General features: G+C 37.7%; 1 protein-coding gene across 5 annotated transcripts in view; it reads left to right on the top strand.

Annotated features, from left to right (window-relative positions):
* Window positions 1-23987, top strand: part of ARHGAP15 (Rho GTPase activating protein 15) — a 348150-nt gene that overhangs the window by 205109 nt on the left and 119054 nt on the right. For all 5 annotated transcript variants that reach the window (XM_037397076.1, XM_037397074.1, XM_037397075.1 and 2 more), the window contains 2 exons: window positions 3379-3501; window positions 12577-12675. In XM_037397076.1, the coding sequence (XP_037252973.1) occupies window positions 3379-3501; window positions 12577-12675 (222 nt within the window). The remainder of the gene's footprint in view (window positions 1-3378; window positions 3502-12576; window positions 12676-23987) is intronic.

Here is a 23987-nt window from a genome sequence, read left to right as displayed (position 1 = left end):
ATAAAGTGACCAAAGTCATCCAGAAATGCTTTTCCAGATCTGAGGGTACAACTTTCTTTCCAGCCAGTAGTGAAAGTCAGCCAGTATTCAGATTATATTTTTGCTGTTGGGTTGAAATGTCCTTGCACCCTTTTGCACTAGCAGAAAAATTTAGCATAATATTGGACTTTGTTGTGTTCCCATCTCTATGTACTCTAATGGCCCCTGACCCAACAAGAGCAAGCACGTGTTTCCTTTTTCTGTCACAGAAGCTTTTAGTGCAATAGAAGAAATACTTAATCTAAGAGTCTGTGCCAAGGGAAGGGCAGTACCCTTCTGGTCTGTGTCGGTATTGAAGCATTTATGTGGATATGCCAGTGTGAGCATCTTCAGAAACAGGATATGAGTTTATTCAGTACAAGGAATCAAATGGCACACCTATACAGTTTATGCCAGGGAAGAGACAGCAGAACAAGCAGTAGGTTTTACTTCCTATTAATTTATACTTGGGTCCTTAAGTATCCTGTTTTATTTCTGTATGGAACTGCTTTCCACTTTTTGTGTTGTTTAACGTTTGCCAGCTCTCTTTCATGGAGGATTTTTCTGGCCAAATCCAGAACCTAAAATTTTAAAAGGAAGGTATTCCAAAAAAATATTTGTTGTGGTTTTTTAGTTTTATAACTCACTCTTTTTTTTTTTTCTTTTTTTCTCTTTCCCTCTTGGAAGTAACATTTGGTCCTCTTTGTATTTCCAAATATAATAGCAAGGTCATTTTAATGTGGGGATATCGCGAGAAGAATGGTTTGGCAAGAGAAAGAATATTTCTAAATGAGATCCCAACAAGAATATTTCTGGCTGAGCTTGGTTTTGGAACATGCTATCTAAACCCTTGAATTTCTGGGAGGCTTGGAGTTTCCCTCTGGTGACTCACCCATGTTTAATAGAATAAAATAAGAAATTCATCAACATCAGCTTTACTGCTGGTTTTAACCATGAGCTATACAACTCAACCTAGAACACACAAAAGTATCCCTGACAATAATTATTCCTACCTCTAGATGTAGTTTTAACACCATAATTGCTGTTTCAGGTATGAAACTTCCAGCTGGGTTAATGTATCTTTCTAAACAGAGGACCTTTACACTGCTACCCCACTGTTCACAGTATGCCCACGTTCACTTCAGTTAGAATATCTTAATAAAGCTGGGGTATACTCGGAGCTAAATGTGTAGCTCAAGTGGGCATAACACGCCTCAGAGTCCCGCAGGCCACGAAGTGTGGCAGGCATCTCAAGTGACTTCAGAGATGTTTTCACTCCTGCATCATTTGCACTGGGGAAGCTTCACTGTAAGTCAGGAAAAAGCAAACCTAAATATGAATTGCTATGGACAGAATGACCCTCAGCAACAAGAGAAATGAAATACAATTCACTTCACTGTTTCGAAGCACCATTAAGATGCAGAATTAGAAACATCCATTTGTTGTTCTTTTTATAGCACAGCCAAGTGACTTGGAATTTTAGCTTGTCCCTGCCAAGGATTGCTCAATTTTGAACAAAAAGTCCTGCACTATAATGTTAAAAAAGCACCAACCATCAATTGAATGCTAATCTTCATATTCTATGATACATCACTCCAAGAATGCTACCATTAAAAAATGTGATTTCTATTTTTCATAAGTGATGGATTATTGTACCAAGCTGTGTATTTTCCAGTAAAGTGTCCTTTTATTTGTCCTGTGTGATTACTAGTTTGTGGAAGTATGTGTGGGGTCATTTTAGTGCTGTGGGAAAATGGAGCACTCTTCTGTTAAAATCAGTAGTGAAATCAGAAGCAAACTATGCTCTGATCAGTGTAGGCATGTGTTTAAATATTGCTTTCCTTAATTGGCTATGTTCTATTTACTTAAAATGAACAATTTGGCAAGTTTTTCTCCCTTGACAACAGCAAAGCGTAAACCATTTTATAAGTTTGGCTGTTAAAATCAGATTTGTAATGTAAACCACAATATTCCAGGGTTGTTACTGTAGCTTAACCAGTTATTTTAGCTTGCCATTGTTTTATAATTGTGCACCTTTAAACATGCTGGTTCTGGTTATAACTTATGCAAAACTTCTTGATATGGAATAGCCCAATCATATCGATCATAGTTTTATTTTTGCTCTCTCTCTTTCCCTGGATCCTTTATATGAAGATCACTGCATTACAGGTGAGATTAGGGAGCACCTCTGTAACCGCAGCTAAATTATCTGGGGTCCTGGTTAGAAATTCTGTCAAAGGGACAATGAACCAACTCCTGTAAGTTCAGCTTCTGGAGAATGCTGTCTTTTGGTGGGTGGATGGGTGGGTGGATGATTGATTGATTGACTGACTGACTGATTATCAAGAGAAGAGGGAAATCTACTTTCCTGAGAAAGCAGAACCCACCCCTCCTTCAGCTGGAGGTCCTTGCTGTGCAGCTCCAGCTGCCCCATTATGCCCTGCTCAGCATTTGGGGAATGGGCAGGGTGAGAGAGAGCTCAGGACACAGGACAAGGGTTATTCAAGGGGGTGGTGAGGCTCAGGTGATTTGTTAGAAAACTTTTAAAAATCTGCTTGTTCGGGGAAACCTTTGGAGAAGGTCTTCCCATAGCATCATCACTGCTTTTGGGGTATGCTGAGTTTCTCCTTGCTACAAATACTGCCTGTTTTGATAGCTATGATGGTGCCCTGCAAGCACCTCAGCAGAGAATAAGTTAAATTTATGCCTTTGAAACTTCCTCCAGGGGATTTTCTGCAGCTGGGTTCTATGTCTTTTTGACACAGAGCAGGAATAAATTGAGCTCAAAATGTTTCTCAGTTTGGTAAATGCCTAAATATAATAAAATAGAATCATTAAGACGGGAATACTTTTCTTTCCATAAATTAATGCATCTTGCACACATTTCATGGCATATAGCCATGTTTTCTATAACTGCATTAAATATATATATAACGCTTAATCCATCTTGGCAAGAGAATTCAGTCCTTCACTAGCGGTGTAACCATCCGTCCTTTCTCATAACAAGTAGTATACAGCTAATAGCGCATAGCACATTTTGAGCCCGGAATTTTAGTTGAAAAATCATCCATGTAAAACTTGTGAGATTTGTGAACATTTCATGAGTAAACTGGTCACCATTCAAATACCTATGGGCAATAAATAATACAATACTGTGAACAACCAGTACTGTGAACTCATCGTGTTTATTCACAAAAGTATTAACCACAAGTTTTCTACTGGCCGACCAGCTATGCTGCTGACCTACCACATGATTTTACTAGGGTGGCTATGGCCATTATTTTCTAAGGATATTTGAGAAAGCTACTATTAGTTTAAAAATACCGTTTCACTGAAGCTTTTTCTTTTGATTTCCTTTAGTTTTCAGACTGAACTACAGTGCCTCTGACACAAATGACAGAAACCGAGTTAAAAGCAGATTAAAGAAGTTCATCTCCCGAAGACCCTCCTTGAAAACATTGCAAGAAAAGGGACTTATTAAAGGTGTGTTCAGTCTTATGTACTTTTTTGGAGTAAAAAGTAAAAATTCACTGATGATTTTTTTCATTCTCAGTTAATAAGTGCGTTGGAAAAAGATAGGGTTTCACTGCTGTAGCTTACACTGTAAAACTTACCTGCTGAACTGTAAAGAAAAAATCAACACAGGGTTACACCTATCTTTGTGCTATCTGGCTACTCCTTCATTTTTTCTGCTTTGGTACACATGTGGTAGAAGCCCCTCCATTTAATGTGGGCACTCACCAGGCACATTGCAGATCAACATGCTGCACAACTCCATTTCTTTTTAAGAAAAGACTGTTGAAACAGTTTTATACTTTAGAATCCAAAATAGGAACTTCAGATGCTGTGCTGACTAATTTGTTTTCTAGGATAGGCTGGAATACTTTCTGCTGTCTTCTCTCATTATTTTTCTAACTTGCCGACAAAATACATTTTTAACAATATAAAATACCTGCCAGTGAACAATGCTTTGAATCTGTGATTTTTTTTTCCTACTCGAATTTCTTGCTAAGTTGGTCAGCCATCACTTTCACATATCCTTAAAAAATTTCTTCGATAAAATGTGTTTGTTAGTTTATCCAAGGAGTAAACATTTTGCAAAGAAACTGGTAGTTAACTTGAAGGCAGTAGCATTCTGACCACTAATAATCACGCAAAGCCATGTTTTCAAATATTGTCTGGAATAATGCTTTAAAAATTTACGCACTCCCAAATTATTATGTGTGAAACCCACAACTGCACATGCAAATTGACTAGAAAGAGGCATTTTGCCAGCAGCCCCTGTCAATCTCTGGAGTGTGAGTTTTCCAGTGGTGTGTCAAAAAATGGCAAGGGGTGTTGCTAGCATGTATTAAACTTGTCTGTCTTGAGCCAAGAGATTGACCCTAGCCAGGAAAAGCTAAAGCAGACACAAGAGTTAAACACCAGCTGGGCCCGTGTCTGAAGAGGAGGAGATTTTATGAATTAAGTTCTTATGTTTTAGATGCGCGCAGAAATGTTCAGTGAAATGTCGCTTACTGCAAGGAAGCCTTCGTTAGATGAAATCATGATGTGCCTTAGTGATGGGCTTCTGCTTCTAACTGCCACGGAAACTTTAAGAAAATGTCATTTATACATAAATAGATGTGTGCAAGGTGGGCACAAACACACAACAAACTTTCAGGATCTGTCCTCACAAGTTTGTAGTATCTGATTTCAATACATTGGAGAGTTTTGCCTCTTTGAAGTACTCTGTGGGCTGAGAGTGGGATTTGAATGCATCATGTTAGTTTGTTTCAGTTATTACAGTAATAGAGGAGTAATTTATAGTCTTTTAATTTCTGGATTTAAGGGGTTTCTTTTTAGTTTAATAAAGTGTGGCTGATGAATCTCCTGTGGTGTTACATAGGGATCAGATGTGATCCCTGCTAACAAATCCAGATTCATTAACATAACTCAAATCCATCCTCTAATATATCTCTCTAGGAAAGCCAGATGAATTTGGGTTTGGCTACAGTTGCATTAAGCTCTTGATTCATAAACATAACTTGGTTCTACCTGGGATGCTCTTCCATGGATCACAAAGATGCACGATTTGTGACACAGTAATTCTGAATCGTTACCCAGCACAGTTTTATTACCAAACTAATATTACCGTGAAGAAAACATGTTAGTTATCTACCATGAAGTTTCATTAGGATTAGGTTTTGGCCATGCAAATGAGGCAGGATTCGTTAGCACGGCTTAATTCCAATCTACGGTAAGTCTATGCGAAATGCTCATTTGATAAGGTTCCTTCATTGTCTTCACCAGAGTTTATCCCTTAATCTGTTAAAATGTTATGAAAATGCAGTTGCAGTGCTTATACAGAGACCACTTTTAAATGTTAATTTCTAGGCTCATATTAAAATATTTTTAAATCACAAAATGCAACCATCCAGATTAAAAAGTAGAAGCTTGCAAAATTTTGTGTTATAAGATGCATCTATTTATTTTTCTAAAGGTGACTTAAATGGTTGCAGAAACCTCTCAAAACTATTTATTTGCTCGTTTCTTAAGGGAAAAAATGTTAACTGATTTTTACAAGAAAAAATTCCTCCAGCGCTGAGAACATGCATACTAACTTTTATCCCATAGGGAAATACTTCTGTCAGAATTGCAAATCCCTTAAAATAGGGGCTCGTAATAAAAGTGTGTCTAAAGCCTTGCAGGACATCTCAGTACCGAATTTCTGACAAAGAGCTGTTCTGTGTGCTAGCGAAGAATTGATATAAATATCTGTGAAGCGTGTGGTGTTAATTACTCCAATGCAGTGGCACTGTAGGTGCTGTGAAAACCTTCACTTTTCATCAAGTGCTATTCATATTTGCCAGGGGCACTATAAAGCTCTCAAATCTATATTGATTTTTTACATTGTATGTCACATTGGAACCAAAACTCCAATAAATTTAACACGTAAATTATAGTCATGAGTAAATACATTTTAAGGTGGTAAGTTCACTTAAACACAGTTCTGCGCTGTTAGTCACTGGTGTGTACACACTTGGCCAGAAGACTTGACACATTTCTCCACATTAACCAAATTTGGAAATACAGACTTCAAAATTAAATAGCAGTTTGATCTCCCGGGGTACTTTGTTCTGCCAACAATGTTATCAGGAAATCTAGAAATTCTGTGATTGTCATTTAACTCTTAACATAACTCTTTTATGTAGAATGTAGCAAATATCCACGTAGCAAACAAAGTAGGTAGCTAACAAATGAGAAGTATAAGAAGTAGGAGGATAATAATCAGACAAGGGAATGTAGCAGACAAACGTGTAAATGTTAGTTGCATGTTGGGCTGAAAATGAAGACGCGCCAACACTTTACATGACAAAAAGTTATTTTTGTCATCGCTGTCCCATTTGCTTTCTAGTCCTCTGCGTGAAAGAGGCCAGAATGGGAACAGCACATTGGCTCCATTCATTGCAATGAGCTGGTGACTGGGGTTTTTCATGCTCCAGCGAGAGCTTTAATGAGGTTTGTCAGTCCTTCTCCTTCCATCCCACTCATGCTTACACAAAATATCCTTGGTCTACAAGCATTGTGAAACATTTTTGAGATGGTGTGTCATACAGTATGTTTGTGGAGCATGTGTGCAGTTATACGCACGCTTACGTTCATATTTATACATGCACATGCAAACCTTGAAATAGTAAATAAGGTCCATGTTCCAGGTCTGCCATTTTAATTGTGTTATTTCCAGAATAACTGTGGTCAAATTTATATGCAAGGGCAGGGGTCCTCAGTTCCTTGGGACTGAAATATTCTCAGAATTTACAGAATCTGCAGTAATATGCTAGGAAAATAATATATAAATCTTCTCTTTTAAAACTACTTTATCGTCTATAATTGAACTCTGATCTTTATGTTTGAGCTTTGTCATGATTTAATATTACCCAAAATGAATTGCCAACCTTCAACTTGATATTGGCCTGCTAACTTCCTGATTTCTGAGGCTTTCTAGTCCACAAAAAAACCAAACCAAACCAAAAAACTTCTGTGAAACTGTGATTTTAAAGCTATGGTGGTCGCGTTGATAGAAAACTATCACAAAATACACTTTCAGTAAATGGCAAAAAAAGCATGAGTAACAACTTAACATAAATGACACTGTGGGAAATTAGGAAAATGCAGCTATGCAGCTGGCAAGAAATTAGTCTTGGGTTTTTTGGGGGGTGGACTTTTTCTTTCCCAAAAGCTAGATACTGAAAGAACTTCACTGAATTTATTTTGTAAGTGAAGTTAAGGCAAAAACCAAAACAGCATAAAAATTGGAATGGTTACAACTGTTTCAAGATGAAAATAAAAGCCACTCAATTGCTAGTGAAAGGAACTAGCTGTGATTTGGCTTGATAGCCTATAGAACAGGGCTCAGCATATGTTGGTGGTTGTGCAGATAGCAGCAAAGAGATCACCAACCATTTTATCTCCAGACAAGGGAAAACATCTTTATTGTCTCATATGTCTCAGTGGACCTGGGAAGAGTTTAATGTGATAAGTGCAATGCTCATGGGAAGTCCAAAAAAGTGGATCAAGACCTACCTTTGGTGTGTTCTGGAATTCTTCTGGGTTATGCAGGAATTTAGCAAATCATCTAGTGCCCGTAATAACTTAGGGGAAGTTAGGAAATGTTTTCTTTGACTTGCAGGGACAGAGAGTCACAAGGGTATTTCTTTCTTTCTTTGACCACCGCATGGACATTCAGAAGTGTTTCCCAAACCCTGTGGATGGCCAAACACTGGACAAAGCGATGTTTTTTCCTTTGACATGATAGTCAGAAATAATTCAGATAATTTTAAAACATTTCATTTTTGGAGACCTGTTTTGAGAGGTACAGCAGACTCACTGTCTTTGAATGCAAATGAGCTATTTTCCCCAGTAATCTACCATAATTTCTTAAAAGAGTCCAGTGTCTGTAGTACTGTCTATTTTCCCTTTTTTCTGAGAATGTGAAACAAATCTGGCAGCTCATATGCCACTTAATAGTAACTGTTCACAAATTTAATTTTTTCTTAAATTGATGACCACCACAGATCAACGATATATAGTAAATCTCCAAGTTAAAAGGACTGGCAAGATTCCCAGCTAGCATAAATCAGGGGAGCTCCACTGACAACCCCGCTGACTTCAGTCAGCTGAGGACCTGGCCCACTTACTGTAAAAGCCTTGTGGCATTATTTGGAGCCTCAGTCTGGGATCAGCATCATTTTAATGTCTGACTTAATAAGTCTGACTCCAGACTGAGCAGCTAGAAGAAGTCACTTTCCAGAAGGTGGCCCTTTCCAACCCCATCCCTTCACCCTCCTAAAAGCTGAATGCTGCGGCGGTGCCTACTGTTCTGTCCCTCTCTCTGTACATTCCTCTTCGATTTTGCCTTTTCGTTCTCTCTCCCCCTTTTTCTTCCCAAGGTTCACACAGATACAAAGAAAACAAACAACTTCGATGTTGATTCAAAGCTCTGGTAGTTGCAGTTCAAACCCATACATAGCAGAGTTAACTTTACTCCTGGAAGGCACTGAATTACGCAAATATAATTGCCGTTTCTAAAAACTTGGGAATGACACCATTATACCTTCTTCTCTCATGTCTGAATTTGAGCTTCTCCCTGAGAATTGGGAATATTAGCCATGCCCTTCCTTGTGTTTTTTAATAAAAAACACTGAAGTATGAGCTCCTTCCAAGTGTGGCCACATCTCATCCATGTACACCAAGAACAGTTAAACAATGACATTCTCAGTGAGGATGTGGCTTTAGCGATTTTGTTTTAATTGTTTCTTTTCCAGAAGTATTGTCTCCCATAGACTAGATTTCTGCAGCTCGGAATTAGTGGCTTTGCTGCAGCCTGCGAGAGCTACTCAAAAAAAGTAGCTCTGTCAGGCTCAGGGAAAACTTGAAGCTTACCAGAATGAGCAATTCATTGCAGCTGTAATCATCATTTTATATTATACAACTTGTGAATGTCCATTCCCTCCTCTTCTGGTGTCTCATTTTATATCCATGTGCAAAGCTGTCACACACCCCACCATCTTAAATAGAAAGTTTAATGTGCAGATATCAGGGATGTGTAATGTAAACCATACCACCAAACATATTATGAATATATTGCTCTTCTTAAAAATGCTTGTTGGTTTTTCATACTACAGTATTGACTAACTGTCTGTGTTTGATGTATGGTTTACCAGCCTGATGTAGACTTATGGTTAGAGCTTAACTTGTTAGTTCTGCTTTTGCAGCCAATTCAGAATAACTACAGATGCCCCAAGATATTAAAATTGACTGCTCAAATGGACTCAGTGTGGGAGTTTCATTGGTTTTAAATTGATAACAGCTGAAAGAGTGAATGATTAAAGCTGTATATGGGCATAGTATGCAGCTCCTTTGTACAAGCTCTTGTGAACAGAATCCACTGTATGGGAATTGCCTTTGTTCTAATAAAAGATATTTTTGAACAATTGTTAATTTAAATTTTTAAATGATGAAACAAGAGCATTTCAGGAGCCTATAGAGGAAATAATTCCTGAGAAACTGGAATAACTCTGAGAAGATAAAGTGGATTTCTATTCAGAAGGGAGCATTTAAAGTTAAGTAGCATTCCATAAGGTGGTAATTGTGTCTATTTCCCAGGCATTTGAGTTAAATAAGCTGGATAGGAAACATAAACTGTCATAACAGGAGGTTAGGAGTGTTGTGTACATCTCTTTTTTTTTTTTAAAGTCATAAAAAATGAAGTTTTGAAAGGCCTTATCACAAATAAATCAAGGATTTTTGCTTCTTTTATCCCTTTGGGAGCAGTTCTTATTTTTTGGAAAAAATGTCCTGAATAGTTGTCCTTTAAACTAGTTTTAAAATATGTACACACACCTATAAAAGAAGAAGAAAATAACAGTTTAATCTTAGTTACACATAGATCTACACATAGTTTACTAAAGTTAGTAATTTGCCATTCCTATAATCCCTGGTTTTCAAAATACTGCACAAACAAAGCTTAACTGAGTTTTGCTCAGCTCTCCCCAGGACCTCTGAGAGTGTAAATATGGCAGAGGAACTACTGCCATTCCCGTGTCTATGTTCAGAAACAGATCCGGCAACAAATCAATTGACTAGAGAGAGTCACGGACTTTGCGGTTCAGGAGTACCCAGAATTCAGAGTATTTGGATGACTCATGAGATCATGTACTTATAAATACTCATGGATTTCTAGGGGGGGGGGGGGGGGGAATAGGAATTCCAAAGCACTTGTGTGTTGTATTCTACCATAGTCTCTTTTGATGCCCAGCAGCTATACAATGCTGATTTACTGCCCTTTCTACTCAAGACAAAAATCCTGAGTGCCTATTTTCGAAGAAGAGGTGTTTTAAAGGTTAACTGCAAGATACAGAACATCTCTATATCCATATACTGAAAGGTATTTAAAATGAGATTAAACATTTTGCTGAAGATGCAGAATCTGTACCCAGAAAAGAAGTAATGGACTAGGTGAGAATTGCAGAACAGTTTCCAGCCTTTTCAAAATTTCCTCCCAGGAACAGCAAGTATTCTGCATTCATACCAGGGATTGATGGAGTAACTGCAAAATAATCCTGGAAGTTGGTTATAAAGTGGTTCTAACAGTGAAGAGAAGCTGCTGAACACCCAGGCATTAATTCTGTCTCAGTTCTTCATGTATTGCCATCTAAACACTACGTATTTCTTTGCCTGTTTTACTTCTGAAATTGTTTACAAGTGTCTTTGTCCACCAAATAAGATACATTTTTACTTCTTTTGAACATAATTTACATTGGAGACCATTCCATATTATGCAAAGAATTTGACAGGTCTTTGCTAAAATTTTTAAAAAAACAATTAAGATGTCAAAAGAGGAAGCGCTAGTACATTTTAATCATAAATCTCTGTATATATAATTACCACTGAAGGCAGCTATAAATGTTTTATGAAGAAAATGTAACCAGACTGTGCTTTGTCAGAAACATAACCCCAAAACATGTAACAGACTGTTCGCTAATGCTTAACGCCACACATGCACACAACCTTCTTCAGTGTAGTTCTGTGAACCCAGTCCTCCATCCCTTCTGCAGCTGAAACTCCAGCTAACTTAAATTCAGGCTTTGATGTACTCTACCAGAATGCAGATCATATGCCTTCAGAGGTGCTGGAATAAACTTCCCTGAGACATAGCAAGAAGCCCAAACCGTCCCATGCACCCCACTTTCTTTCCCTGATTGTTCCCTGCTCTGGGGTATTAGGGAAGAAAAGGCAGAGTTGCTCTTGAAAACTGAGTTTAGTAAGAAATAGTAGTGATTTGCGATAGGAAGGCGAAGCTTCTTGCAAAGCTGAAAATAAATGATTGGGGTTTGGTTGTTAGTGAGAAAAAGGTGTGCTGCTCAGAGGGAGAAGCGCTGAAACTGATTATGGTGGAAAATGGTGGGGCTGGCTACAGTGGCAATACCCGGTGCCATGGGAGCTGCAGGAGGCACGTGAGCGTGCGTGTTGGGCTTGCTGTGCAGAGCCCACGCTTGTGCTAGCACTCTTCAGCTATCGACACAAAAATTTTCAAAGCCTCTACACCACCTTCCAAAATGTAGTGCTCTGTTGAGATGCTATATGCAGGCTGTCTCTGTGGGTAAATGATGATAGCATACTCCTATTGTTTCAGCATTTAACTGGCTTCTATTGAGTAGTTTCTCTCATCTGTTTGATTCATTTTGATTCTAGCTGACAACGTCCCCATTACTGATTACACTTTTCATAATTTCTCAAACATGTAGAGTGGAAATGAGCTGGGGGAAGCTAATTAGTAATCTGAAGAGTTTGACCTGCTTATACAAATATATTTTAAGATCAACGTTCAAAGTTGATCAAACTTTAAAATCATACAGCTAAAACGTAGCTTTATCTAGTTAAGTGATTATTCACCAAAGAAACAGCACAAATCACAAGTTAAACTTGGTGTAAGATGCAATTGTCATCAAAAGACATCTAGTTCCCTCTCTTTTTTGAACAGGTAATCTAATGAATAAAAAAGCCCCTTGTAAAGATGAGGTGAAATTTTACCAAGCCCTAATGATGCAAAGTAATGAAGCCCTTGTACATCTACAGTACCCTAGGGCAAGAGTGAAACTCCATACGTGAGAAAGAGACAGGCTGCTCAACATCACGAGTTTCAAGGTTGGACCAACAGTTAATATCATATAGGATTTTTGATGCAACAAGATATGGAACTGTATCTTTAGAATGGCCTTCACTTTTTTTATGGCAGCTCCAAGCAAACTCAAGGGCCCTCCAAGCCTTAGAAAGGTCAAGGTCAAGGTGTAAATGGCAATTGAAAGTTGAACCCAGGGGGAAGTACCCAAGTGCTACAGGCAGCAGCTATAAAGAGATTTGGTTCTGTGGCAAGACCTAATGTCCACTAGGACTCAACAAGGATTTGTTTCTGCCTTTGTCCATCCATCTTCAATAGCTGAGTTTTTAATTAATATGTAAGCTCACAAGACAGAAAAATGCTTAATGTATTTTCCTCCTTTTTTCCAAACACAGATCAAATTTTTGGCTCCCATTTGCATTTGGTTTGTGAGCACGAGAAATCTACAGTCCCCCAGTTTGTAAGACAGTGTATAAAAGCTGTTGAAAGAAGAGGTGAGTACCTTAATATTTAACAATTCTTTTTTGCTCTATTAGTAATCAAAACTTTAACCTTGTAGCTCTGCTTGAATTGCCAGGGTAGGCAGGCAGTTCAATTTATAATATAGTTATGAACTGAACTATATCACATTCTGTATCTTAATTTCCTTTATATGATAAGACCCTAATAGAACCCATTCATGCTGATTATTTTCCTCATATTTTGCTTGACATGTTGTTGTTCTAGTCTTTCTTTGGGTAAGCAAGAGCTAAACGTCAATAAAATGTCAGTAACTTTCATTTTGAAGTCCCTGGTGAGTGTAATGCCAATACTTTTTCCTAAGTCCTGAATTGTTTTCAACCAAAATAAGTTATTCTAGTAGGACCATATTTTTTAAAATGTGTGCAGGTGTCTAATTTTTACAGTTATTTTTAAAAGACATAATATTGTAAGAATATTTGGAATGAGTATTAGTCCTCATTAAAAGTTTTGATTAATAAGAAGGATTTTCATAGTATAAAAAAGATATACTTAACACCGTTGCCTGCCTGCCTTTCTGCAGAGTGTATCTTCTCTCATTGAAGGTCATTTTCATTGGAAGGTACATGCGGTAGATGCAGAATCTTAAAATGTATTGTATAAAAATGTGAGGCTTCATCACCATCTGTTACAAGTTTACAACTTGTTCCAGGGATCTGGGGAAACATATATCTTGCAAAAGATAGAAAATTTATTTTCAGAATAAGGCTGGGTGAACCCATTGTCACTGCCATATACTGGAGCCTCAAAACAAGAGAACCAATGAAAAATAAAAAGATACTTAGACCGTTAACCACAAAGGGAAAAGCTATTTTTATTCCATCATTGTTACCTGGCTTTATAGTGAAAGGTGCAATAAAACTACCCCGGAGTTTCAAACTCTGGGAAATTCATGCTTTAATTATACAGCAAAGAGAGCACTGGGATATTATTATTCCCAGAATGATTGGCAGGAAGGCAGGGACCAACAAACTGGAGATCGTTCAGTAGGGGGAGATAGCAGCATTGGTTTTTTGGAGGAAGGCTGGAGGCTGGATAAAGAAAGAGACAAAGAAAGGGGAGAAATGTGTGAAGTAGCTATTAATAGAGGAGGAATTGTGAGGAGAAATTCAGAACATGAAAAGGAAAGGAAGAGATTAGATTATAAAAATGCCCCGCCATGCAGAACATGTCTAATTGACCAGTCAGGATCTTAGCACAGGTTCTCCAAAGATGCACTGGATGTTTCATGGATGTTTTGTGGTATCTGACCACTCCTCCAGGAGAGTGAGGCCAGAGGTCTCTGTACTGATGAACTGTAATAGAAAAATCCAGGAAACCTAATTATATGTTTATTGTCTGTGTGATTATCGGAGAAATGTTCATGGGAGAAAATGAAAATATCACTGTTTCTTCTAAGGTGTTCGTCCTTCGGAGTATTACATTATTGTTCTTGCATTTCCTTCAAACTTGCTGTGACTTAGAGAAGTCTATCCCTTTTAGTTAGTCCGATATGTAAATAAAAGCAAATCATACAGCATGAGATAAAAATTTCATTTTATCGTTGTATTTATGAGTTTATAGTTGATATGCAGGTTTTTTCTATTATCATTTTTTTGGATTAAGATGCCTGCATTTACTCACATTCTATTTACTCAAAGTGTTGTTTTTACTAAGTTCTGGCACAAACTATCTCAGGACAGCAGTAATTTATGTGAAGCTAAGTCCAATGTTTATGCAAGCTTCTGATGACATTTTATACCGGGGTTGGTATTAGGAAGCAGTATGTGGAGGTGCCAAGTCTCCCGGCATGGCTGAGACTCAACAGATCTAAAGCCCTCCTCTTAATGGCCAGATATGCCTCCAGCCAAGATACTCAACTGCAGAGTCATGGGAAATACTTATGTACCAATTATGGGAAAGGCACATTTAATGAAAACTGTATGTTTACTTTCATAGTCTTAGTAAGATGGCCTAGATACTCGGTACAGCTGGCATATTGGCTGTTGTAGAAAAGCTTTTTTTTTTTTTTTCCTATTTAGAAAATATATCATCTACATACTGTAACTGTACCAAAAATGTTACTTGTGGGCTTCATTTAAGATAAAGGATTATTAGGAGAAAAGACCTTAGGAGGCCAACTCTAAATGTTACTTACAAAACATTCATACTTTGCTGAATGTTTGTATCCCTATTGATCAGCTTATGGTTTTAATTATTATTTATCTATTGGTTTTCTGTTTGTCTTTCTGATTTTTAAGACGTTATCACTGTGCATAGAAAGAAAGTCTAGCAGTGATCTGAATAAACCATATTAATTAGTACATTTTCCTGTGTAGATGAGGTTACATACAATAACCAACCGTAGTAATATTCTCCCACAGATTAAAAATGTAGAGACTGTCATTAAATGTTGGCAAGATTTTCTGTTTAGTTACACTATTTTTAAATCAATATCTACATTGAAATGAAAGGAATTATTCTGAAATTATTTTGCTGCATTCTAGATCACATTTTGGTCATTTGTCCTTTAGGCTACTGTGTGCTCTTTCAGCATTTCAGGACAGGGGTGCTTTATAAGGTCTGGTCTAAAAAGTCTCACACCAAAATTCATATTTATCTATCTGACAAGGATTTACTTGGTCAAGTTGAATTCTGGTTTTTTTTTTTTTTTTTTTGGGGGGGGGGGGTGTCCAGCCTATTTGGTATTTTTAGCTATTGAAAGAGGATTGGGAAGCAGGAGGTCTTCCTCCATGTACCTAGCCATCTTGCAGAGCTGGTAGTGGAGTTTAGTAAAGTGTGTCAATAAAAATGTACCCGTTCTTGTAAACTTGCAAGGCAATTGCCACATTTAATTATTTTTTTTTTTAAAGGAAGCTCAGGGGTTTTTTCTTCATTCTTCCTGTACTATTTATTCATTCAGAATTTTGATTAACTTCTTGTCCTGAGTATTTAGCTGTACAGACCTACGCTACTGAAGGCAAAGAGCGTTGTACTCTTGGTATCTAATGCAATATCCTACATAGAAAAAACCTCCCATGTATATGACCTGGTGAGAGCAAGAGAATAATTCTGTACCATGCAATGATCAGGTTGAAGGAATGCAGTGGCTACTCAAAGATTTCTAGCATTTCTTTACTTTCTGCTTTCTCAGGGACTTGGTGGGAAGGTTTTCCGTGGAACAGTGCATTAGGTTTTTTTTCTGCATTGTCTTTTACTTTGCTTTGTACATCAGCACCTATCTTGGATATACCTTGGGCTTTCCTGGGGCTGTCTGTTGACCTTCCTTTTTCAATCTGTATTCCGTGCTTTCTCTTCTCCCCAGCGATGGTTTGATAGGTAGTGCCAGCCCTGAGCTGAGCAGCACAGCCAGGGAAGCCTGGGACAATCCTCCCAGCATACTACAACTCACATGCTGTGCACTCCTGCCAAGGGTGGAGCCCATTGCAAGATTTTTGGTGTTTCTAGGCCAGATATTATTTCCAGTCATTTCTTGAGTTGCTTATTTATTTTGTTATCCAACGACCCTTTAAAAGTCCTGGCTGGTTTTTTACATTTTCTTTTTTTTTTTTTTTTTTTTTTAATATGTGAAAGACATGAGTAGAACACTTAAAAAAAATAAATATATCAGTCTGCATTGTACCTAAACAAAATGCCATCCCGTACTTCTCATAGTAATGTTTTATCATGTGAAAACAGTCTGATACTAAACTCTTTCCAGGGAAGATCATTTGTCGGTGTGTCTAATGACAAAGTAAATGAACACCCCAAGCAGCCAGCATCCTAACCCTATCGAGAGTATCCAGTGCAGTCTGAGTTTTGTAAAGAAATATAGTCCTAACGCTCCAGGGAAATAGAATGTAACTTTCATCTCTCTTTTTGAAACCCTTCATCTTCTCCCTCCGTTCCCAAATCCCAGTTAGTGTTCTCAAATCAGCCTAAATGACTTGAAAAATGACACTGCAAGTAGCAAAGCTGGTGATTACAGGTACCGTTTCCATCCTGAACTGGACATTGCAGACATTGTTTTCTGTTGCTTTTCTTGGAGCACAGGATGCTCTGACAGGAATGATACACAAAATTACATATTTGATTCAATGCCTAAAAGCCACCCTGGGATCCATAACCTTGCTTAAAGATTTAAGAAAGACCTTTAGTCCACTTCTGAGAAGGATCTTAGCTTAGAAAACTTTATCTTTCAACTTTACTTCTTAGCAGCTGTTATGTTTTTTTGCTGTCGTTTGTTTGACAGGATCCAGTTATAGGTTCCGATGTCTGTTTAAAGAAACAGGGAGGTTGTTGGCTTTAAAATTCCCTTACTGCTTGTGTGTTCAACATTTTCCCAGGCTCTTCTACATAGTTTGCCAAGTAAAGGGACTGACCTTTTGTAGCAAACACTTTTTCATTTCTAAATGCTCACTTTGATTTTTGTCCCATTTTATGCTCATTCCAAACTGTTTACAACCCACTAAAAATGACTGTGAATTATATGTTTGTGTAATGGATTCCTTTTGTGGTCAGAGTGGAATGTTTACTTTGAACAATTAGTTATCTTTGGGCAGATTATAGCGACCTGAAAAAAGAATGGCTAAAATTATTATAGTACCTTAACTATTTCCTTTTGTTATCTTCTCTGTTTGTCCAATGTATTATTTACTGGGTTTCATTGATCTGAGCCCCAGTGAACAAATCGTGTTAAAGAAGAGCAGCGAGAAAAAAAATCCCTGAGTTTAGGGTTCTTGGTCTGGGGGGCTGATCCACGGGGGTAGGACCGGGTATGTTAGTGAGAGAGACTTTAAAAGTCACCATCAGGCACTTGGAGGCTGGGCATGCAATTTGAAGAAATTACAGTTTTGAAAGAACTTTTAAGAGCTTACTCTCTGAAAATCAGATTTCTCATAGGTGTCCAAATCCTGACACCCTCAAGCACCTAAAATCCAGACTCAGTTTGGCTTTACGGTCTATATCTGCAATTTGATTATGCATAATATCATTGCAGACATGCACATGTACAAGGTTTTGCACTGCAGAACCTTCAGTGTTTAAGGAAGAAAATGTCTTTATGGGCAAAGATAAAGTACCTTATGGGATGTAGTAAAGAAATACAGTCATCCTGATGAAGAGAAATGAAGATAAAAATGGTATTTTAAAATACCTCACCTCCCAAATGCCATGCTGCCCTGTGACAGAAGGTTGTGTCCCTTTCATCAGTTTTATCTCTTAATCTAAAAGCTAAAGTGCAGCTAAAAGCACTTTAAAACCTATTTATTAAAAAAAAAAAGGAAAAAGAAAGTGATATTTAATTACCTTCTAAATCATATACCGCTTAAAAGGTAGTCAGTATTCTTGTAGAAAGTTTACATAGAGGAGAGTTCACTTATCTCGAGGAGTTCAGCAAAGAGGAAATGAGTTTTAAAAATATAAAGTATTGTGAATATGTTTATATAGCTAGAAAAAAATGAGTTTTTAAAACAGTTTAATGCTATCTCATTTTCTAATGGCAGAAAACGCTGCAGGAAAATTGGGAAAAAATCCCGAACACCTCCTAAAGCAGATGACTCCCACGCTGGAATCATTATCTTTCCTATGGTGTAGTTAGTAGATGACAGGAGCACAGTGAGGATGGCTGAAGCCACGAGGCCTGTGCAGCCAGGGTATATATTAATAGCCACAATATACAACCTCTAGCAGCTTATATCCCTATATATATTGTAATATGCCATATTATTAGATTTGTGTTCAGTGACTTGCTCTTCCAGGGTGTATTAGGCTTAAGTGGTTGGTTTGGGGTTTTTTGTTTTGTTTTGTTTTGTTTTGTTTTTATGTATTTGATTGTCAAAAATAATTGATTCCCATTCCTGAGGACCTGAAGAAGGGAGTCAGAAAGTACAGGGTGTGTGCTCAACACCATCTTTGAGCTCCCATTAAAAGTGCAGTGTTCCCGGGCTACTTCCCAGCACCGTTAGACCAAACCCATCAGCCGGTGGCATAAAGGATTTGTTCTGGCAAGGTTTCCTTGAGAAGGAGGGAAACCTCAGGAGACCGACCTATCCTGCACAGTTTTATATTTCTGTCTTAGCACAGGATTATTCTCCAGCAGCACTTGGCCCCTGAACAATGACTGAAATGTATTTTATTTGTGTTTTCTCTCTGTTGTATCTTTTAGCATATTTCTATCCTCAGACCAAGCAATTGTTCATAAATAGCAGTTTGTTTCCTACAAACTCAGTAATTTCCAGTTCTTATTTTCCTCTGGAAAGGTATTTTCCCAACTTTTTTTTTCCTTCTCCCGGGCCTACACATGCTTCCTTGCTTACTCTGATATAATTTTACATACTGTTTCCAGTGGCTTTAGAATTCACTGCCCTGAAAGTACAGAGATCATATTGCTCCACCAAATGATCTGAGCTCCCAGTTCTGCTAATTTTGTACTGTTCATTCTTTCCCACTTTGGGATAATCTATTATGCTTGGATCCAGGCACGCACTAAAAGCTAATACTTCCATGAAGAATGTGCAATTTGTACTGTTTAGCTTGTGATGAGATTCCTGAAGTCTTTTATGATTCTATCTTGTTCCAAGGAGGCTTCTGCTCCCTACTTTTATATGTACTGAATTTAAAAAAAAAAAAAATAAAAAGGGAAAAAAAAGGAAAAAACCCCAAATTGATTGGGAAAAAAATTACACAATTACACACACACACAAATATCCAGCAGTTCAGCAGATAAAGCCTTTTTCCAGGGAATTCTAGTGGGCTGAAGAAAACTGTTTTGAAGGGCATTGAACTATGTTTACTTTAAAGTGGCCAACAAGCATAAACTTAAACGTACAGATGAATGCAATATGAAACAACACAGTTCTGAGAAAAGCCCTTACAAGTTTGTGATTTTAATTTCTGTTGGTTTTTTTGGTTTGGTTATGTTTTTGGGTTTTTTTGTTTGGTTTTTTTAATTATCATTATTCTTTTGAGGAGAAATTAAGAGTGGTTGATTTTAGTGCAAACATATTGGCAAGCTTTCCTCAACCATTTCTATCTTCAGGCTCGGGCAATCCTGCTATAGCCACCTTTCTTAGAGTAAGAGCCAGTTAATAGTGTTGTGCAAGGTCCAAGTCAGAATTGGCTCTGAAGAGTATTCACTCTGGGGCCTCTGTGTCTGCTAGAAAGCCACATTCTGAGTTAGAAAAAATATCAAGAAGTGTCAACAGGAAACATCACGGAAGGGCATACAAGACAAACTAGAGAAAAGGAGACAACGGCAGGAAAAAAAAAAGGAAAAAAAAAAAAAGAAGACGAAGAAAAGCCTTGCAATGACACTGCACACAAAAGAGAGAATAAATGTATAGATAAAAAATTTGGAAGCAGAGACTGTAAGCTAGTTAGAAGAAGAAAAAGCCATAAAAAAGGCAGGCATTTGAACCAGTTGCCATCTTTGTCATAGTTACCTGATACCTGTTTCATTGATTAATCTGTTCCAGAGGAGTGTATCCATTTCTATGGAAAAAGGGGGATTTGTATTTTAAGCCTTGCCAGTAACAACAAGCAGGCACTCAGTGTGCACCAGAGTAACATTTACAATGCCTGGGCCAGATTCATGCCTTGTGTAATTTTATTGCTTTTACTGGAATTACACCAGAGATGAGTTTGGCCTTTTGCCTTTTTCTAGCATTGTATAATATATCTATTAGTGAACATGTACAAGGAAACAGGGCATTTTGTCTTCAGAATTTTCCATAAAATATTTTTTCAATAGGCTTAATAAATAAAATAAACCACTTAACCTATGAAATAAAAAAGAATCAGGCAACGTTTTCTAGATATTAAAATAATATTAATATACATTGTAAATCAAGTTGTTGACATTTGTACATGCTGAAACAAAAAGTCTAGAGAAATGTAAAGCCAGCTGACTGTCTCTGTTGCTTACTCCATGCCAATGAGAAAATGAAGGTCCTGACATACCCCCTGGTCAGAGTCCGCTTCAGGGAAGCTCACACATGAGGCTAAGCACCTCCTAGCCATGAAAAAGATAAAAGGATAGACACAAAAGTCCTGTCTTTTCCTCCTGAATAAACCGAGGACGTGAGGCACTGTGCCCTAGTAGGGTACACATGCCATCACAGACAAGGAGCTGGCAGTATGTTCATTGCAAACCCCGTTTCATCAGACGTTACAGTTCAGCCATTAATAGAACACTTTGAGCTAACACTTGACAAAATGAGTCTTGGCCTAGAGGAGATATTCACACACACACAGAGGAAAAAAAGGAAAAAAAAAGTTAAGTCCATGAAGTTCCTTTAGGGGGGAAAATACAAGTAGTTGTAGTTCCAGATCCTTTCAACATCCTTATTGCTTAAAAAATAAAGTTATGGATTTTAAATAAAATTATGAAAGCATAACTCCATGATGTAGAGTAATTGCTTTTCCTGTGGGGGAAAAAAATATTAAAATACTACAACTTTATCATTTTTTTTTTCAAAAATGTTTTACAGTCGTAAAAGAAAAAAACATTTTAAAAAAGTTTTGCTGTCTGTATGCAACACTATGGGGTCAGTTTAAAAAAAACTTGTCTCCTTTTTTTCTGCCTGCAATTCAAAAGAGCAAATAACTGCAGTTGTATTTTATTACTTCAATTATTTGCTGTAGCAGCTTGTGCTACATCAATGCTTTAACCATATAATACTGCAGTCTAATGGGTTTGATACCTAAGTGAGAGGAATTGTACCAACAGAAAGCTTCAGGAGCAAGGCAGAGGGCAAAGCAAGAGGGCAGTTTAAAAAGGAGGCTTTATGTTAAGGCTTTCACTTCTTTAAGAGAAGGTTTTTTAGCTCATTTTACTCCCCTGAATTTATGAAACCGATATCGTTAGCAGTCTAGTAACTGAATTGTCCCTAGATTGGCTACGGCATGATAAACCCCCAAGGAATTAACAAGTCTCTTAAAGATCTCCTGTTGTACACTCGCTGAGCAGATTGGTCTCTTATAATCAGGATCCTCACAGATCATGGATGTAATTATATAGCAAACCAACTTCTTTTTGTCTTCACACAGACAAACAATGCTCCCTGGTTTGGGAGGAATGACATATATGTAAATGAGAGCAAAACGTGGCCATTTTGTTTCATAACACAACAGAACCCTATCACTTGGGTCCTGAGCAGCTCCAGCCAGCCTGATCCAGGTCTCTCTTCAAGATTGCTTCATGCACCTTTATTTTTGGTGTCAGAGATGATGCATTTCAAATTCTCAGGAAACATATTGCTATTAAAAACTGCTTTCTCATGCTTATTCTACCTTATAACGGATACATGTTACTGCTTTCTCTAATTCCTGCTTTACTGATACCGGCCTCTGTCCACCAAAACAGATAGAGATTTTTCTTTAAGTATCTGAATAGATCTGTCTTGTGGTCAATGGTTGTTCCTTACTTGAGGAAATGCTTCGGTGTTCTGTTGGATCAGGGCCTTAAGCTTTATATATTTGGATCAGAAATTTAAATACCCAGATTTTCTCTCAGGATTTAAAAATAAAGAACAAGAACTTGTTCAGCTGCCCAGATTACGGGCCATTTACAGGTAGTAGGGAGGTTCTTAAGATCATCAAGGACCCCTCCAAACCGAGGTTAGGGTGATCGGTCTTCTCTGAGATGCCTTCACTCAGAAAATAAGAAAATCCTCAAAAGACAGAAAGAGGCTATTCTATGCCCCCCTGCCACCCATCTTCCCAGGAAAAATTTCCCCCAATATTTCAAACCATATGTTTAGATTTGTCAGTCCTGAACTGACATGGTGTTACGTGACATAACACACCAAAGTAGCTGCCACCAAATGGTGTTCCTGTGCCAGCAGCAACCACACAATGGTGTTGGAGGTACCACAACTTTTTGTTTTCTTAGAAATGAAATAATTTTGATGAGTGTATGGTATCAGTTAGCAAGTGTTGAGTTCTTTATGGTGATACTGCTCATGTTGACTTAAATGGAAAACGGATCAGCTCAGAAATCTTTAATAAGAAAAGTTTCTTGGTGTACTTGCAGTGATGCCCTGTGGAGCCACTAGAACTAAAAATCTGTCAGCATACTTGGTAAAAACTTTGTTGCATGGTTCTGTAACTCATATGATTGAGATTAAAGTGAACAAAATCTTGGCACATAGCTTGGCAGTTGAGAAGCATTCCTCTGTTTGTGTGTAGATGTGTGTGTGAGAGAGAGAGAGGCAGAGAGACAGAGAGAGGGGGAAATTTAGCAGCCACTCATTTGGTGTTAAATTATCAGGTGCTACATATTTTTAATAAACCTTAGCAGAAAGATAAGATTCATCTCTTCTAGTGAAAACTGCTTTCACTTAGCCTATAAACTTTGAACAAGCTGAGCATCTACTCTAACCACTGAAAACAAAATTATTCACATTTTCCAGCCCAGCAAAACTGTAAGCCAGACTTGTATCCAACAGGAAGGTGGAAGATGCTGGAAGGGTGCTCTTTGGGCACTTAGGTTTTCCTGCTCTACCACTAAAACAGAGATTGCAAAGTGCTTTATTTAGTGCCCTGATCTATGACCTGCAGGACTACCCTCACAGCAGTGGCTGCTCTCCAGTCATAAATAGCATCGACCCAGTGATGGAGCTTTTTGCACAGCAGCATTTCTACCATCACTGAGGAAAGACACATTGTTCTTTGATACTTTGCAAACAGTCATGATATATTGATGTTTGAAAAGCATCTGAATTTGCACACTAGAAATGGTTCACAATGGTTTCTTTTATTGCCTCTGTTTCACTTGCATTCCTGTATTTTGATATGTCATACATTAAAAACACAAAGAGCACAGCTTACAGCAAGAGTTTCTGTTAGAAACTTTGTAACTGTCTTAGATGTCTCTATAGTAAATGTCATTAATAATTACCGGAATTTTCACCAAAGAAGGAAATTAGATATGGAACACACTGTATGCCAACTTCGCCTTTCCAAGCCTTCAGAAATACCAGAGGGTCTGTGTGAACCCTAGTAAAAGAGATGAGATTGGATTTCTACCTTCCTTACATCATTCCATGTCACAGTCAGCATTAAGATACAATGATTCAAATCAAAATTCTTCCCGTAGCTTCAAATTCTAAAATAATTATCTTGCATGAAAATATCAAATGATACTCATATTTATGCATTTTCTTACTCTAAAATTCAGATAACAGATATCTAGTGCACTTTATTGCCAGCAGCTCGTTTTTTTCTTATCAGAAGTCAGTATTTTCCTGTATTTCTTGCATGTACTAGCTATGTTTCAGTTATATTATTTGTATTTCATTGTGATTTT

The sequence above is a fragment of the Falco rusticolus genome, chromosome 8, assembly GCF_015220075.1.
Source record: "Falco rusticolus isolate bFalRus1 chromosome 8, bFalRus1.pri, whole genome shotgun sequence".
NCBI lineage: Eukaryota > Metazoa > Chordata > Aves > Falconiformes > Falconidae > Falco > Falco rusticolus.
This window is presented reverse-complemented; position numbering and strand designations above follow the sequence as displayed.